This window comes from Oncorhynchus clarkii, chromosome 18, assembly GCF_045791955.1.
Source record: "Oncorhynchus clarkii lewisi isolate Uvic-CL-2024 chromosome 18, UVic_Ocla_1.0, whole genome shotgun sequence".
Classification (NCBI taxonomy): Eukaryota; Metazoa; Chordata; class Actinopteri; order Salmoniformes; family Salmonidae; genus Oncorhynchus; species Oncorhynchus clarkii.
Window position 1 is genome coordinate 8788171 of NC_092164.1, and position 18613 is coordinate 8806783.

The 18613-nt window shown below is 47.1% G+C and overlaps 1 protein-coding gene across 1 annotated transcript in view; it reads left to right on the forward strand.

Annotated features, from left to right (window-relative positions):
- LOC139372981 (receptor tyrosine-protein kinase erbB-4-like) overlaps positions 1-18613 on the forward strand; it is a 560371-nt gene that overhangs the window by 270979 nt on the left and 270779 nt on the right. Inside the window, exon 3 of the mRNA XM_071112889.1 lies at positions 5117-5303. Within this exon, the coding sequence (XP_070968990.1) occupies positions 5117-5303 (187 nt within the window). The remainder of the gene's footprint in view (positions 1-5116; positions 5304-18613) is intronic.

Consider the following 18613-nt stretch of genomic DNA (forward strand, 5'->3'; position numbering starts at 1 on the left):
TAAGAGCAGAAGGAAATTAAATAGTGTCAAAGTTTTAAAAAATGTATCCAAAAGAGGGTGATGAAAAACACAGCAAAGTGTTAATCGTTTAATTGAATGAGCTAAATTACAAAGCAGAATTATCCCTCCATGCATTTCTTATTTCCCCCTCTCATCTCTCCCTCTCATCTCTCATCTCTCATCTCTCATCTCTCATTTCTCATCTCTCATCTCTCATCTCTCCCTCTCATCTCTCATCTCTCATCTCTCATCTCTCATCTCTCCCTCTCATCTCTCCCTCTCGTCTCTCGTCTCTCATCTCTCATCTCTCATCTCTCATCTCTCATCTCTCCCTCTCATCTCTCCCTCTCATCTCTCATCTCTCCCTCTCATCTCTCATCTCTCCCTCTCATCTCTCATCTCTCCCTCTCATCTCTCATCTCTCATCTCTCCCTCTCATCTCTCATCTCTCCCCCTCATCTCTCATCTCTCATCTCTCCCTCTCATCTCTCATCTCTCATCTCTCATCTCTCATCTCTCATCTCTCATCTCTCCCTCTCATCTCTCATCTCTCCCTCTCATCTCTCATCTCTCCCTCTCGTCTCTCATCTCTCATCTCTCATCTCTCATCTCTCCCTCTCATCTCTCATCTCTCATCTCTCCCTCTCATCTCTCATCTCTCCCTCTCATCTCTCATCTCTCATCTCTCCCTCTCATCTCTCATCTCTCCCTCTCGTCTCTCATCTCTCATCTCTCCCTCTCATCTCTCCCTCTCATCTCTCCCTCTCATCTCTCCCTCTCATCTCTCATCTCTCCCTCATCTCTCATCTCTCATCTCTCATCTCTCCCTCTCTTCTCTCATGTCTCCCTCTCATCTCTCATCTCTCATCTCTCCCTCTCATCTCTCCCTCTCATCTCTCATCTCTCATCTCTCCACTGGTGGCTGGTGCTGAAAGACTTTCCTTGTGTTGCTAGGCATTGCTAAGCAACAGTTTGAACCGATTCTCTGTCGGTTCTCCATGGTTTGCCGTCGGTGCCCGGAGGCTGGCACTGGGAACGAGGCACCATCACCACCGCAACGGGGCTGGGGCCGTCCGCCAGCCTGAGGCTCCTGCTGATAGGTCTAGAGCAGAGCAACGTCCCTGTGGCCCTGCGAAAGCATCCTCGGCAGGCATAGGGATGTTACTGCCGAGCTAATGATGCCGGGGCCAATGATGGATCATATCCGGCCCGGGGCACCAAACACAAGGGTTAGTGTGAGGTCACCCTCACTGAAAGAGAAACATCATGCCTCACCATTCTTGGGAACCACATCACGAAGCCCCCACAGTAACATCTAATGTTGGAATCATACTTCTTCTGTCGGAGAATGAAAAAGTCACAGATTTGTAGTGAGTGTTGTTGAATAGCTGTTTGAGTTTGACTATAACCTAATGACAGAATGTTCAGGAGACATTGAAGTTTGAGAGCATTAAAAGGTTTTCTTACACTTATTCCTGGTAATATGAAATGTTATTGGAAAACATTCCAAAGGAAGTCTCTTATGAATAACGTCTCACTCAAAACAGCATTGACACAGATTCTTTGTTGTGTTTTTGTTTTAATTCCCAGTGATTGACGCATTATAATCACGCTAATAAAACAGTGTTTTGTCTCCTCTTTCTTCTCCTCTGTACATTGTATTTCAATAAAGCCCAAAGTGAGCAGTCCATGTAGACTGACTGACTGACTGAATTATGGACTAACTGACTGAATGACTGACTGAATGATTGACTGAATGACTGACTGACTGAATGAATTACAGACTGACTGACTGAATGACTGACTGACTGCACGACTGACTGACTGAATGACTGACTGAAGGACTGCATGACTAACTGACTGACTAAGACTGACTGACTGAATGAAGACTGAATGAATGACTGACTGAATGACTGAATTAATGACTGAATGACTGACTGCATGACTGAATGACTGCACGACTGACTGACTGAATGACTGACTGAAGGACTGCATGAATGACTGACTGACTAAGACTGACTGACTGACTGACTGAATGAATGAAGACTGAATGAATGACTGACTGAATGAATGACTGACTGAATGACTGACTGACTGAATGAGACTGACTGACTGACTGACTGACTGAATGAATGAAGCTACTCTGCTACTCTGTCATCAGGAAGGGAAAATACAGCCAGGCATGTGTCCAAAATGTCACCCAGTTCCTTTAACAGTGCACTACTTTGGAAGCGGATCCATATAGGGCTCTGATCAAAAGTAGTGCATTAGTGAGTAAGGTACCATTTCAGACACACCCATGGCTTGTTTTGAGCTGTCCCTCTCCCCGAGTCTCCCCTAAGGTTAAGACAAATCAAACCAGTTCCTCTCCACCCCGCTCCTAACCAATCAGCAACATCATTACTGACCTGTCTCTACTCATTAAAACCACTCTTTATAATCATCCCATAGCCTCGGATCGTTTCCCCCCCTAACTTATCATTTCAAACAACTTTTCACGTTCCTATACGGACCCCATTAGGAATTCTTATATGAGTAATGTCATGTAACTCCTCCGTTATATCACTGAATATCAATTGTGCCGCGGTGCTGCGGGGCCACTGACAAAATACAAGTGCTTCAGTAAATTTACCGAGAGCCCAGAACCCCGGCCACAACGTTGAATAATTCAGCCATCAAATGGTAAGAGCCTCTCTAGAGATACTTAGCAATTAAATTAGTCTATATTGTGCATGCACTGCCATCCATATGGATCCTATAAGAAATTGTCGGCCATTCGGGCTCCTATAATGTAGTGTTGTGATTGGAGCTGCCAGTTGGGGCTAGTGCAGCGAGCGACTGTGTTACCGTGTCTGGCGTGCGGATGATAGCAGTCAGTTGACGTGCTGTGTCAGCGCGTCAGATGTATTTTTAATGACCACAGAGACCCAGGGAGAGGTAGCTGGTGCATAGGGACTGATCTGGGACCAGTATAACCTGCCGCCTGATTTTTACACGGACACACACACACCTCCACAAAGTAAAGCCATCCCACTGACTGAACGAAGCCCAGGTCCCGGTAATGATAGCATGTGTCAGCTTGCGATTGGCTGTCAGGATGATTGACGGCAGGGCTCCAGAGCTCATTATCTCGCCCAGTGTTATTACAGCTCTGTGATTGGACGTACTTCTAGCCCCCAAGTAAACTGCTTGGCACAAGTAGACAAAGTTTTTATTTTCAACTGGCTTCTCCAAAGCAGCAATCCTGAGCTGAGGACAAGCTGCTGTCTGAAGAAGTGCTCTACAAAACATCCTCCACCAACTTATTAACAATGAGCCATCATTCAAGATGCCTTTCTTAGCTCAGTACACAATGCTGGCTTATACAAGCAAATATTGTTGAACAGTTCAACACATACACATTTATGTGCAAGATAGATGAAGTAAACAAACAAAAATTGGGGGGACAGATCCGGACTAGGTTGATCGACAGGAAGTTTGGGGGGACAGATCCGGACTAGGTTGATCTACAGGAAGGTTGGGGGGATAGATGAGGACTAGGTTGATCTACAGGAAGGTTAGGGGGACAGATCCGGACTAGGTTGATCTACAGGAAGTTTGGGGGGATAGATGAGGACTAGGTTGATCGACAGGAAGGTTAGGGGGACAGATCCGGACTAGGTTGATCTACAGGAAGGTTAGGGGGACAGATCCGGACTAGGTTGATCGACAGGAAGGTTGGGGGGACAGATCCGGACTAGGTTGATCTACAGGAAGGCTAGGGGGACAGATCCGGACTAGGTTGATCTACAGGAAGGTTGGGGGATAGATGAGGACTAGGTTGATCGACAGGAAGGTTAGGGGGACAGATCCGGACTAGGTTGATCGACAGGAAGTTTGGGGGGACAGATCCGGACTAGGTTGATCTACAGGAAGGTTGGGGGGATAGATGAGGACTAGGTTGATCTACAGGAAGGTTAGGGGGACAGATCCGGACTAGGTTGATCTACAGGAAGTTTGGGGGGATAGATGAGGACTGGGTTGATCGACAGGAAGGTTAGGGGGACAGATCCGGACTAGGTTGATCTACAGGAAGGTTAGGGGGACAGATCCGGACTAGGTTGATCGACAGGAAGGTTGGGGGGACAGATCCGGACTAGGTTGATCTACAGGTTGATCTAGGTTGATCGACAGGAAGGTTAGGGGGACAGATCCGGACTAGGTTGATCGACAGGAAGTTTGGGGGGACAGATCCGGACTAGGTTGATCTACAGGAAGTTTGGGGGGATAGATGAGACTAGGTTGATCTACAGGAAGTTTGGGGGAACAGATCCGGACTAGGTTGATCTACAGGAAGGTTGGAGGGACAGATCCGGACTAGGTTGATCTGCAGGAAGGTTAGGGGGACAGATAAGGACTAGGTTGATCTACAGGAAGTTTGGGGGGACAGATCAGGACTAGGTTGATCTGCAGGAAGGTTGGGGGAACAGATCAGGACTAGGTTGATCTACAGGAAGTTTGCGGGGACAGATAAGGACTAGGTTGATCTGCAGGAAGGTTAGGGGGACAGATCCGGACTAGGTTGATCTACAGGAAGTTTGGGGGGATAGATGAGACTAGGTTGATCTACAGGAATTTTGGGGGGATAGATGAGGACTAGGTTGATCTACAGGAAGGTTGGGGGGACAGATCCGGACTAGGTTGATCTACAGGAAGTTTGGGGGAACAGATCCGGACTAGGTTGATCTACAGGAAGGTTGGGGGGACAGATCAGGTAGTCTGTTGAAGTTGTACTTCAATAAATAGTGGCCTGACTTTGTAAATTTCTCTAACTTTGCCACTCTCTCTCTCTCTCTCTCACTCTCTCTTTCTCTCTTTCTGTTTCTCTCTTTATTTTTCTCTCTCTCTCTCTGTCTGCATCCGTCTCTCTCTCTCTCTCTCTTTCTCTCTTTCTGTTTCTCTCTCTGCATCTCTCACTCTCTTTCTCTCTTTCTGTTTCTCTCTCTCTCGCTCTCTCTTTCACTCTTTCTCTCTTTCTGTTTCTCTCTCTCTGTCTGCATCTCTCTCTCCCTCTCTCTCTCTCTCTCTCTCTCTCTCTCTCTCTCTCTCTCGCTCTCTCTCTCCCTGCTTCCTCTAGTCTATCCGAGAGGTGACAGGCTATGTGCTGGTAGCTCTGAACCAGTTTGACTCCCTGCCCCTGGAGAACCTTCGCATCGTGCGGGGCACCAAGCTTTACGAGGGACGCTACGCCCTGGCCATCTTCCTCAACTACCGCCGCGACGGCTTCTACGGCCTCAGACAGCTGGGCCTTCGCAACCTCACAGGTCAGGGGCCCAGTGCAGACTACTCTAAACTCACCTGTCTCACTCAGTCACACCATCTTTCCATTTCTCTCCCGTCCTCCTTCTCTCTATCTCCCTAGCCTGCTTATTGTTCTGTCCTTCTCTCTATCTCTCTATCACTTCCTCCTTCTCTCTATCTCTCTAGCCTGCTTATTGTTTTCTCCTTCTCTCTATCTCTCTATCACGTCCTCATTCTCTCTATCTCTCTAGCCTGCTTATTGTTCTGTCCTTCTCTCTATCTCTCTATTACTTCCTCAGTCTCTCTATCTCTCTAGCCTGCTTATTGTTCTGTGCTTCTCTCTATCTCTCTATCACTTCCTCATTCTCTCTATCTCTCTATCACTTCCTCCTTCTCTCTATCCCTTAGCCTGCTTATTGTTCTGTCCTTCTCTCCATCTGTCCATCACTCTTCTTCTCTTGATCTCTCAAACATTTCCTCATGGTCTTATGTTCTATCTCAATCAAAACTGTGGCCTCCATGGTTTGCTGAGGGATGAGACTGGGGGAATGATAACTGTGGCCATTCCATGGTTTGCTGAGGGATGGGGCTGGGGGAATGATAACTGTGGCCTCCATGGTTTGCTGAGGGATGAGACTGGGGGAATGATAACTGTGGCCTTTCCATGGTTTGCTGAGGGATGGGCCTGGGGGAATGATAACTCTGGCCTTTCCATGGTTTGTTGAGGGATGGGGCTGGGGGAATGATAACTCTGGCCTCTCCATGGTTTGCTGAGGGATGGGGCTGGGAGAATGATAACTGTGGCCATTCCATGGTTTGCTGAGGGATGGGGCTGGGGGAATGATAACTCTGGCCTTTCCATGGTTTGCTGAGGGATGGGGCTGGGGGAATGATAACTCTGGCCTTTCCATGGTTTGCTGAGGGATGGGGCTGGGGGAATGATAACTCTGGCCTTTCCATGGTTTTCTGAGGGATGGGCCTGGGGGAATGATAACTGTGGCCTCTCCATGGTTTGTTGAGGGATGGGGCTAGGGGAATGACAACTCTGGCCTCTCCAGGGTTTGCTGAGGGATGGGGCTGGGGGAATGATAACTCTGGCCTCTCCAGGGTTTGCTGAGGGATGGGGCTGGGGGAATGACAACTCTGGCCTCTCCAGGGTTTGCTGAGGGATGGGGCTGGGGGAATGATACCTCTGGCCTCTCCATGGTTTGCTGAGGGATGGGGCTGGGGGAATGGTAACTCTGGCCTCTCCATGGTTTGCTGAGGGATGGGGCTGGGGGAATGACAACTCTGGCCTCTCCATGGTTTGCTGAGGGATGGGGCTGGGAGAATGATAACTCTGGCCTCTCCATGGTTTGCTGAGGGATGGGGCTGGGGGAATGACAACTCTGGCCTTTCCATGGTTTGCTGAGGGATGGGGCTGGGGGAATGACAACTCTGGCCTTTCCATGGTTTGCTGAGGGATGTGTCTGGGGGAATGACAACTCTGGCCTTTCCATGGTTTGCTGAGGGATGTGTCTGGGGGAATGATAACTCTGGCCTCTCCATGGTTTGCTGAGGGATGGTGCTTGGGGAATGATACCACTATCATATCCATTGACTGAGCTATGGATGCAAAGACTGTCAGTCCTAGATATTTTCATGAAAGGTGTACAAATAAATATATTGTAAAGTATTAAAAGAGATTTAAATGTGAGGTTATTATAGCCTAAGGCAGCTTAAGCCCATAAGGTGTTTATACTCTTCAAAACCAATGGCTGTACAAATTACCATTGAACAGCAGTGGGTGTCACGGATTGTGCTTTCACGAAACCAAGCAAATTGTAGTAATGTAGAATCTTTAGCTTTGCTAAGTGGCGGAATAGTATCAGAATACACAGAACATGTATTATAATGTCATAGAATAGAAGAATCCTCTGACATTTCTTTTAAAATAAATGGTTGTGTTCAACCTTCGCTTCACACATTTTGACATTTAAAATGTTGGTCGTTTAGCAGATGCTCTTATGCAGAGTGACTTATACTTAGTGCATTCATCTTAAGGTAGCTAGGTGGGACAACCACATAGTCTCATAGTAAGTCAAATGTTCCTTAACAAAGTAGCTATCAGAAAAATCAGCGCTAGTAGGCTAAAGGTCAAGTGCGAGTGTTAGTTCACGAAAGGCAAGGGTGATATTTATTATATTCATTTTTGTTATGGGGGGGTAGTGGGACAGATCAGGACAAGTAGTTTTTTTCTTCGGATGATGGGCAGGGACTCTGCTGTCCTAGCGTCAGGGGGAAGGGGGTTCCACCGTTGGGATGCCAGGACAGAGAAAAGCTTGGACTGGACCGGAGCTGGCAGAACAGAGTGCTCGGTTTGGGGTGTAGGGTTTAAGCCTAGCTTGAAAGTAGGGAGGGGCAGTTCCCCTGGCTGCTCCGTAGGCAAGCACCATGGTCTTGTAGTGGATGTGAACTTCGACTGGAAGCCAGTGTGCGGAAGAGGGGGGAGACATGGGAGAATTTGGAAATGTTGAACACCAGGTGGGTTGCGGCGTAAGTTGCAGGGGTTTGATGGCACAAGCTGGGAGTTGCAGTAGTCCAGACAGGAGATGACATGTACCTGGATTAGGACCTGCACCACTTCCTGTGTGAGGTAGTGTCATACTCTGCAGATATTGTAGAGCATGAATCTGCAGTCACTGCTTTGATGTTTGCAGAGAACATCAGGGTGTTGTCCAGGGTCACGCCAAGGTTATTTGCACTCTGGGAGGGGGACACCATTGAGTTGTCAACTGTGATGGAGAGGTCTTGGAGTGGGCAGGCCTTCCTCGGGAGGAAGAGCATCTCTGTCTTGTCGAGGTTGAGCTTGAGATGGTGGCCTGACATCCAAGCAGAGATGCGAGTCGCCACCTGGGTCTCAGAAGGGGGAAGGTAGTTGAGTGTCATACACATAGCAATGATAGGAGAGACCATGTGAAGATATGACGGAGCCGAGTGAATAGAGAGCAAAGGAGAGGGCCTAGAACCAAGCCCTGGGGGACACCAGTAGTGAGAGCATGTGGTGCAGACACAGATCCTCTCCACGTCAGTTGGTAGGAGTGGCCCGCCAGGAATGATGCAGTCCAAGAATGTGCAGAGCCTCAGACACTGAGACACTGAGACCCTGAGAGGGTTGAGAGGGGGATCTGATGGTTCACGGTTGTCCAAGGCAGCAGATAGATCTAGGAGGATGAGAACAGAGAGGGAGTCAGTTTTGGCAGTGCGGAGAATATCCGTGACACAGAGGAGAGCGGTCTCGGTTGAGTGACCAGTCTTGAAGCCTGACTGGTTAGGGTCAAGAAGGTCATTCTGGGAGTGATAGCGAGAGAGGTGGTCAGAGTTTGGAAAGAAAAGAAAGAAGGGATTACCGGTCTGTAGAGGGTTTGTGTGTTGGTATCTTGAGGAGGGGAGGGGACACAGTGGTCAGAGGGGATGCAGCCAGTGGTCAGAGGGGACGCAGCCAGTGGTCAGAGGGGACGCAGCCAGTAGTCAGAGGGGACGCAGCCAGTAGTCAGAGGGGACGCAGCCAGTAGTCAGAGGGGACGCAGCCAGTAGTCAGAGGGGACGCAGCCAGTGGTCAGAGGGGACGCAGCCAGTGGTCAGAGGGGACGCAGCCAGTGGTCAGAGGGGACGCAGCCAGTGGTCAGAGGGGACGCAGCCAGTGGTCAGAGGGGACGCAGCCAGTGGTCAGAGGGGACGCAGCCAGTGGTCAGAGGGGACGCAGCCAGTGGTCAGAGGGGACGCAGCCAGTGGTCAGAGGGGACGCAGCCAGTAGTCAGAGGGGACGCAGCCAGTAGTCAGAGGGGACGCAGCCAGTGGTCAGAGGGGACGCAGCCAGTAGTCAGAGGGGACGCAGCCAGTAGTCAGAGGGGACGCAGCCAGTGGTCAGAGGGGACGCAGCCAGTAGTCAGAGGGGACGCAGCCAGTGGTCAGAGGGGACTCAGCCAGTGGTCAGAGGGGACCCAGCCAGTAGTCAGAGGGGACGCAGCCAGTAGTCAGAGGGGACGCAGCCAGTGGTCAGAGGGGACGCAGCCAGTGGTCAGAGGGGACGCAGCCAGTGGTCAGAGGGGACGCAGCCAGTAGTCAGAGGGGACGCAGCCAGTGGTCAGAGGGGACGCAGCCAGTGGTCAGAGGGGACGCAGCCAGTGGTCAGAGGGGACGCAGCCAGTAGTCAGAGGGGACGCAGCCAGTGGTCAGAGGGGACGCAGCCAGTGGTCAGAGGGGACGCAGCCAGTAGTCAGAGGGGACGCAGCCAGTGGTCAGAGGGGACGCAGCCAGTGGTCAGAGGGGACGCAGCCAGTGGTCAGAGGGGACGCAGCCAGTGGTCAGAGGGGACGCAGCCAGTAGTCAGGGATGAGTTGATGAGGGAAGTGAGGAATAGGCAAAGACCTCCAGAGATAGTCTGAAGAAGGGAAGAGGGAAAGGGGTTGAGTGGATAGGTTGTCAGGGGGCCGGACATCACTAGTCACAGGATTTCATCTGCAGATAGAGGGGAGAAAGAGGTCAAGGCGAAGGGTAGTTCTGTGTGAGTGGGACCAGTGGACTCAATAGACGGAGTAAATGGAAAGCGGATGTTGTCGACCTTCTTTAAGAAGTGGTAGACAAAGTGGTCCACAGAGCGGGAGGAGGGAGGGGGAGGAGGTGGAGGGTTCAGGAATGAGGAGAATATAGCAGAGAGTTTCCTACCGTTACACCCACCCACAGCTAAAGCCAATTTAATATCCCACTCTTTTAATATCATTTTTTGCACTCGAGTTTAATATTTAGACAAATTAAGTCGGACGCCCTTTTGTGCAGGGAGATGAAATGGCTCGTGTTTCAGTTAATGAACTTTTCTGTTTACAGAGTAGCCGCCTCGGATACTAGGTTGTTTCATGGAGCAGTTTGAACTGTGAGTCACAACGAATGGCCCATGACGTGGCATGTTCTGTAGCCAAGGTGAATTAAAGATAGTTAGCCTAGTAGTCACACAACTGGAGCTATCAAATGTATCTCATCCAAGAGACCGGGGTTCAAACCCTGCCTCTGCCTTTGGTCCTGAGTCTAGCCTCCTCATCTGTATCTGTATTGTCTCAATAAAGCATCAAAAAGAAGAATGGAATTCTATATTCATTTAATAGACATAAAGTCCCCTGTTTAGGGGACATGCAGGGTTCTGGTACCGGTTCCGACCGACATTTCCGCTTATAAGTCGATCTGTAGACACCGTAGATTGAAATGGCTTACATTGAGCAGTAGCCCTGGTTCTTACAGACACAAGAGTGTATCTCTGCCTGTTTCACGTAGAATGTGAAATCTGATGCCACTTGAAGCTGGGCTGTCCCTCCTACCGTTGCATTCGCTCTTGCAACTGTCCATCAACTCCTGGCTGAACCTTACGTCACAGCTACTGGCAAAGCACATGTCTGCAATCCTTACAGTGTGTCTTGTTTTTGTTACTCTAGCACATTCAGAGACAGATTTATAGACAACTTTATCAAAGTAATCCAAAGTAATCCATAGATTTTATACCCAGTCTATTAAGTCAGGTGTCTGGCTATACCCAGTCTATTAAGTCAGGTGTCTGGTTATACCCAGTCTATTAAGTCATTCTCTGTGGTGTCTGGTTATACCCAGTCTATTAAGTCATGTGTCTGTGGTGTCTGGTTATACCCAGTCTATTAAGTCATGTGTCTGTGGTGTCTGGTTATACCCAGTCTATTAAGTAATGTGTCTGTGGTGTCTGGTTATACCCAGTCTATTAAGTCATGTGTCTGTGGTGTCTGGTTATACCCAGTCTATTAAGTAATGTGTCTGTGGTGTCTGGTTATACCCAGTCTATTAAGTCATGTGTCTGTGGTGTTTGGTTATACCAAGGCCACTAAGTCATGTGTCTGTGGTGTTTGGTTATACCCAGTCTATTAAGTCAGGAGTCAGTGGTGTCTGGTTATACCCAGTCTATTAAGTCAGGTGTCTGGTTATACCCAGTCTATAAAGTCAGGTGTCTGGTTATACCCAGTCTATTAAGTCAGGAGTCAGTGGTGTCTGGTTATACCCAGTCTATTAAGTCAGGTGTCTGGTTATACCCAGTCTATTAAGTCAGGAGTCAGTGGTGTCTGGTTATACCCAGTCTATTAAGTCAGGTGTCTGGTTATACCCAGTCTATTAAGTCAGGTGTCTGGTTATACCCAGTCTATTAAGTCAGGTGTCTGGTTATACCCAGTCTATTAAGTCATGTGTCTGTTTATACCCAGTCTATAAAGTCAGGTGTCTGGTTATACACAGTCTATTAAGTCAGGTGTCTGGTTATACCCAGTCTATTAAGTCAGGTGTCTGGTTATACACAGTCTATTAAGTCAGGTGTCTGGTTATACCCAGTCTATTAAGTCAGGTGTCTGGTTATACCCAGTCTTTAAAGTCAGGAGTCAGTGGTGTCTGGTTATAACCCGTCTATTAAGTCTTGGTGGTGTCTGTTTATAACCAGTTGGCAATGCATTATCCTACATCATAGAAGCTTAGATAAGATCGTATTGGTTGGTAGATGGACTGCAGTCTGAGACTCATGTGTAACACAGAAAGCTCTTTCAAAGGAGATTAGCGGGAGGCGAGCAAGAGCCTTGAAGTGGTCTGTAACTTGGTCTCAAAATAAGGTTCTCACAATCAACAAATGTGTGTCTGTATGATATGATCACAATTCTAAGGAAGAAAAGCTTTTATTTAATTACAATACACTTTATTTAAAAGAGTTTTGCTGTCATAATCAAATCAAATTGTATTTGTCACATGTGCCGAATACAACAGGTGAGACCTTACAGTGAAATGCTTACTTACAAGCCCTTAACCAGCAATGTAGTTTAAAATAATACCTCCGAAAAATACAGGGGGTACCGGTTAGTCGAGGTAATTGACGTAATATGTACATGTAGGTAGCGTTATTAAAGTGACTATGCATAGATAATAACAGAGAGCAGCAGTAACGTAAAATAGGGGGGGGGGCAATGTAAATAGTCTGGGTAGCCATTTGATTAGCTGTTCAGGAGTCTTATGGCTTTGGGCTAGAAGCTGTTTAGAAGCCTCTTGGACCTAGACTTGGTGCTCCGGTACCGCTTGCCGTACGGTAACAGAGAGAACAGTCTATGACTAGGGTGGCTGGAGTCTTTGACAATTTTTAGGGCCTTCCTCTGACACCGCCTGGTATAGAGGTCCTGGATGGCAGGGAGCTTGGCTCCAGTGATGTACTGGGCCGTTCGCACTACCCTCTGTAGCTCCTTGCTGTCGGAGGCCGAGCAGTTGCCATACCAGGCAGTGATGCTCTTGATGGTGCAGCTGTAGAACCTTTTGAGGATCTGAGGACCCATGCCAAATCTTTTCAGTCTCCTGAGGGGGAATAGGTTTTGTCGTGCCCTCTTCACAACTGTCTTGGTGTGCTTGGACCATGTTGGTTTGTTGGTGATGTGGACACCAAGGAACTTGAAGCTCACAACCTGCTCCACTGCAGCCCCGTCAATGAGAGTGGGGGTGTGCTCGGTCCTCCTTTTCCTATAGTCCACAATCATCTCCTTTGTCTTGATCACATTGAGGGAGAGGTTGTTGTTCTGGCAGCACACGGCCAGGTCTCTGACCTCCTCCCTATAGGCTGTCTGATAGCCCTCCTGCTGACGTACCTTGGAATGATGGCTCACCACAGGGAGGATGAGACACATAAAGAGGCTGAGAAAGTGCCCAGTCCAGGTGAAACATTACTTTGGGTGAATTCAACCACCTTTGCCCACACCATGTTGTGAATCTCTCTGTCTCTCCCTTATGGAAAGTAAAAGGATAGGTTGATTATGCAGTATTCACCACTAGACTGTAGCCTTGAATCTTTTAAATTGTAGTTCTATTGGTTTTGGCCCTTGTTCTTTTCTCTTAGCATGGATCAGCCTGCGTTTCTCTGCTGTGCTGTGGGCATTATGAGTATGTCCCCTGGAAGACAGCAGAGTGGAGAGTAAAGACCCTCAGCTGGATCAGTTAGAGAGGTGATCTGAGACTCACAGCGGTAATACGCTGCCCATATTAGGACAGAATCATGCTTTCATGGTGTGTATGGTGTCCATATTAGGACGGCATAGTTTGTCCATGGTGTGTATGGTGTCCATATTAGGACCGAATCACACATCCGTAGTATTTTGTGACTCTGACACACAACTATGTGTGATGCTGTCCTAATATGACCACCTCACAGGCTAGTGAAGTCAACAAAACCAACAAGTTAGGAGGGCTTAGCTCCACACAGTACGACGACGGGATAGGACAGTCAGCTCTACTCACCAGATACCACCTGTTCTGCATCAGTTCATAATGACTTGGCAGCGTTTTTATTTTTTACTTCACCTTTATTTAACTCGGCAAGTCAGTTAAGAACACTGAGATGCAATGCCTTAGACCGCTGCGCCACACTGGAGTGTTAAAGGAACCCCCTTCACATAAGTGATCCACCTTGTTTAGTAATGCTAGTCTGGTTACAGTGATAAAGGAATCCCCTTCACATAAGTGATCCACCTTGTTTAGTAATGCTAGTCTGGTTACAGTGATAAAGGAATCCCCTTCACATAAGGGATCCACCTTGTTTAGTAATGCTAGTCTGGTTACAGTGATAAAGGAATCCCCTTCACATAAGGGATCCACCTTGTTTAGTAATGCTAGTCTGGTTACAGTGATAAAGGAATCCCCTTCACATAAGGGATCCACCTTGTTTAGTAATGCTAGTCTGGTTACAGTGATAAAGGAATCCCCTTCACATAAGGGATCCACCTTGTTTAGTAATGCTAGTCTGGTTACAGTGATAAAGGAATCCCCTTCACATAAGGGATCCACCTTGTTTAGTAATGCTAGTCTGGTTACAGTGATAAAGGAATCCCCTTCACATAAGGGATCCACCTTGTTTAGTAATGCTAGTCTGGTTACAGTGATAAAGGAATCCCCTTCACATAAGGGATCCACCTTGTTTAGTAATGCTAGTCTGGTTACAGTGATAAAGGAATCCCCTTCACATAAGTGATCCACCTTGTTTAGTAATGCTAGTCTGGTTACAGTGATAAAGGAATCCCCTTCACATAAGGGATCCACCTTGTTTAGTAATGCTAGTCTGGTTACAGTGATAAAGGAATCCCCTTCACATAAGGGATCCACCTTGTTTAGTAATGCTAGTCTGGTTACAGTGATAAAGGAATCCCCTTCACATAAGGGATCCACCTTGTTTAGTAATGCTAGTCTGGTTACAGTGATAAAGGAATCCCCTTCACATAAGGGATCCACCTTGTTTAGTAAAGCTAGTCTGGTTTCAGTGATAAAGGACTCTGAAGGACCTTAAAGTATCCAGGGCACGGTGACATCTTCTGCTAGTAAACGTGGAAGTGTGACGTCTTTGATTCCAGCCACCTCACCAGGAAATAGGGAGAAAGTGGGATTTCTCTCCTTTCTCTTCCTGTCTCCTCTCAAATGCCCGTTCATCCTCACTGTTCTCTCCTGTGTCCACCCCTCCCTCCCTCCCTTCCTCCTCTCTCTCTCTCTCTCTCTCTCTCTCTCTCTCTCTCTCTCTCTCTCTCTCTCCATCACTATGTCTCAGTGTTTTCCTCCAATCCTTCACCTCTCCCTCTCTTTCTGTCTCTTGTTGTCCCTCTTTCTCTCTAAACGTCTTTGGAGTCGTTTCCAGATTTCTGTCTGTAAAATGTGTTGGGTCTGAGCACTCATGTACTGTATGTGCTTGTTTGAGAAGCTGGCATGTATAGTGGATAGTTCTGCTGCCCCTGCCCCTCCCCCTGTCTGTCTGTCTGTCTGTCTGTCTGTCTGTCTGTCTGTCTGTCTGTCTGTCTGGGAATAATGTTGTATAATTCCCTTACTCTCTTGTAGTCTTACCGAAGAGGCTGGCGCTTGTAGTCTTACCGACGAGGCTAGCGCTTATAGTCTTACCAACGAGGCTAGTGCTTGCAGTCTTACCCGACGAGGCTGGCTCTTGTAGTCTTACCGACGAGGCTAGCGCTTGTAGTCTTACCGATGAGGCTAGCGCTTGTAGTCTTACCGACGAGGCTAGCGCTTGTAGTCTTACCAACGAGGCTAGTGTTTGCAGTCTTACCGACGAGGCTAGCTCTTGTAGTCTTATCGATGAGGCTAGCTCTTTAGTCTTACCGATGAGGCTAGCGCTTGTAGTCTTACCGACGAGGCTAGCTCTTGTAGTCCTACCGACGAGGCTAGCTCTTGTAGTCCTACCGACGAGGCTAACTCTTGTAGTCCTACCGACGAGGCTAGCTCTTGTAGTCCTACCGACGAGGCTAGCTCTTGTAGTCCTACCGACGAGGCTAATTCTTGTAGTCCTACCGACGAGGCTAACTCATGTAGTCCTACCGACGAGGCTAGCTCTTGTAGTCCTACCGACGAGGCTTGCTCTTGTAGTCCTACCGACGAGGCTAGCTCTTGTAGTCCTACCGACGAGGCTAACTCTTGTAGTCCTACCGACGAGGCTAGCTCTTGTAGTCCTACCGACGAGGCTAACTCTTGTAGTCCTACCGACGAGGCTAGCTCTTGTAGTCCTACCGACGAGGCTAATTCTTGTAGTCCTACCGACGAGGCTAGCTCATGTAGTCCTACTGATGAGGCTTGCTCTTGTAGTCCTTCTGACGAGGCTAGCTCTTGTAGTCCTACCGACGAGGCTAACTCTTGTAGTCCTACCGACGAGGCTAGCTCTTGTAGTCCTACCGACGAGGCTAGCTCTTGTAGTCCTACTGACGAGGCTAGCTCTTGTAGTCCTTCTGACGAGGCTAACTCTTGTAGTCCTACCGACGAGGTTAACTCTCGTAGTCCTACCGACTAGGCTAACTCTCCGTCCCCTCCTCCATTTGTTTTCCTTCGTCCCTGTTTTTTCCGATATTGGGGAAACGTGGGTATGCATGCTATGCATTATGCACTCCGTATCATCACAAAATGAATGGGTACAGTCCTTATTTGTAATTCATTTGTCCACCACCCACTACTCCTTATCTAGGGGGATATCATATCTCAGCAGGGTAATACTATATTCAGCATGTTACTACACGTAATGCATTAAACAACAGTCTTACCTAACGCTAGTGCTCTCCGGCTCAGCCAACCTCAAGTCCACTGCATTGTGAAATGGATACCCCGTAGATATAAACAGGAGGCCAATGGTATACAGTTTGGCAATGAAAATGTATATATGGCAGTCTTAACTGCCTTATAACCTAAACTATGTTAATGACACTCCTTATCAAATATTTAGACTGTGAGTTCACACAAGGAGCATGTACCTCTTAACCTATCACAATTGTCCTGGTTCTCCTTATCTATTGATTGTTAAACGTAATTTCTTGATTGACGAGAGACCACACACTTGGTTTCTCAGGTGCTACTCAGTCTCTGATGATAAGGTGAGCCCAGAAACCAGCAAACACTGTCACCTTTAAGGACCAGTGTTATACACCACTGGTTTAAACTATATTGAGGCACTTTAACATATAGACTCACGTTCTCTGCTGTTGCATCTGATTACATTGATTAGAAAAGCATCCCTGCTTCTCGTTCTGCTAATTAGGCAGTTCCACCCTCTACTCCGAAGTAGTGGAATCCCCCTCCAATCAACCTCTCCAATGCTAATTAGGCAGTTCCACCCTCTACTCCGAGTAGTGGAATCCCCCTCCAATCAACCTCTCTAATGCTAATTAGGCAGTTCCACCCTCTACTCCGAGTAGTGGAATCCCCCTCCAATCAACCTCTCCAATGCTAATTAGGCAGTTCCACCCTCTACTCCGAGTAGTGGAATCCCCCTCCAATCAACCTCTCCAATGCTAATTAGGCAGTTCCACCCTCTACTCCGAGTAGTGGAATCCCCCTCCAATCAACCTCTCCAATGCTAATTAGGCAGTTCCACCCTCTACTCCGAGTAGTGGAATCCCCCTCCAATCAACCTCTCCAATGCTAATTGCCGCCTGCTGTGTTTCCCAGTATTTAGATATTTACTTGACATTTTGGAGCATGAAATCTCTTGAGATGAACCATTTAGTTTTCAAGAGTGTCTAAAAAAATGATTATATATATATATACTTAGTAACAAGATTAATATGGCAACTACTGTCTAATAATAATAACAATTAAATAAGAATTATTCTTATTATAATAATAATAAAAATGACATTACCAGCATGAAAAAGTTGTTGTACAACTACTAATAGGCTTACAACTATTAACAACTAATGTTTTAACTACTAATACAACTAAATAGTTATAATATGTATACATACATATCAGTGGAGGCTGGTGGGAGGAGCTATAGGAGGACAGGCTCATTGTAATGGCTGGAATGGAATCAATGGAACGGAGTCAAACGTGTGGTTTCCATATGTCTGATGTGTTTGATACTGTTCAATTTATTCCATTCCAGCCATTACAGTGAGCCTGTCCTCCTGTCGTTCCTCTCACCAGCCTCCACTGATACATATTTACAAATATCTTCACACGGTGATGGTTCTATTAGTTAAAAACACAAAACAGTTTGTTCTGAACATTTGAAAAAAGAGCTTTCTTAAATTCACTGTGTGATTGTAATGCCCTGATTTCTATAGGTAAATGATTCCAGTCAGTTGGGTCTTTGTATGTGAAGGATCTTACTCCGACATCATGATGTTCCCTTGGAATGTGTAATGGCTGCTGTTGTCCAAAGCAGCAGTGCGGGTCTTGTAAAGTTAGCTGTCCATTAATATATACAGGGACACTTAGCTTGATACGTTTACAAATAAATGTGTCTTCTATTTGGGATTGCCAGTCCATGGAGTGATTCAGACATTGTGCAATGTCTGATAACGGCATCCAATAAGGAATCTGCAAAGATTGTTATAAATGACATCTCATTCATAAATGAAGGTCTTGGTTGTTTTGATAGATGGTGTCACTATAGTCTAGGATAGGAAGCAGCAGTTGAGTTACTAAGGTCTTTCTAATGGATACAGTACAACAATTATTACATCTGTACTGTAACCCAAGCTTATAGGTCATTGTTTTTCTAATATAATCAATATGCTTTCCAGAAGATAATTCAGAATCTATCCTCAAATCCAGATATTTCAAACAGTCAACATGTTCAAGCATTGCTCCGTCACTTGCATGAACTGTGAAATTGCCAGCTGTGGAGTTTATTCTGTGAAACAGCACAACGTAGGGTTTTGATTTAAAACCAATTTATTTGCAAGAAACCGTTTTTGTTGATATCTATTTCATTAAGGAGAGGCAGTATAGCAGTTGGTTTAATCCTTCAGAGATGTCTGATTTGGAGTGTTAATCTATC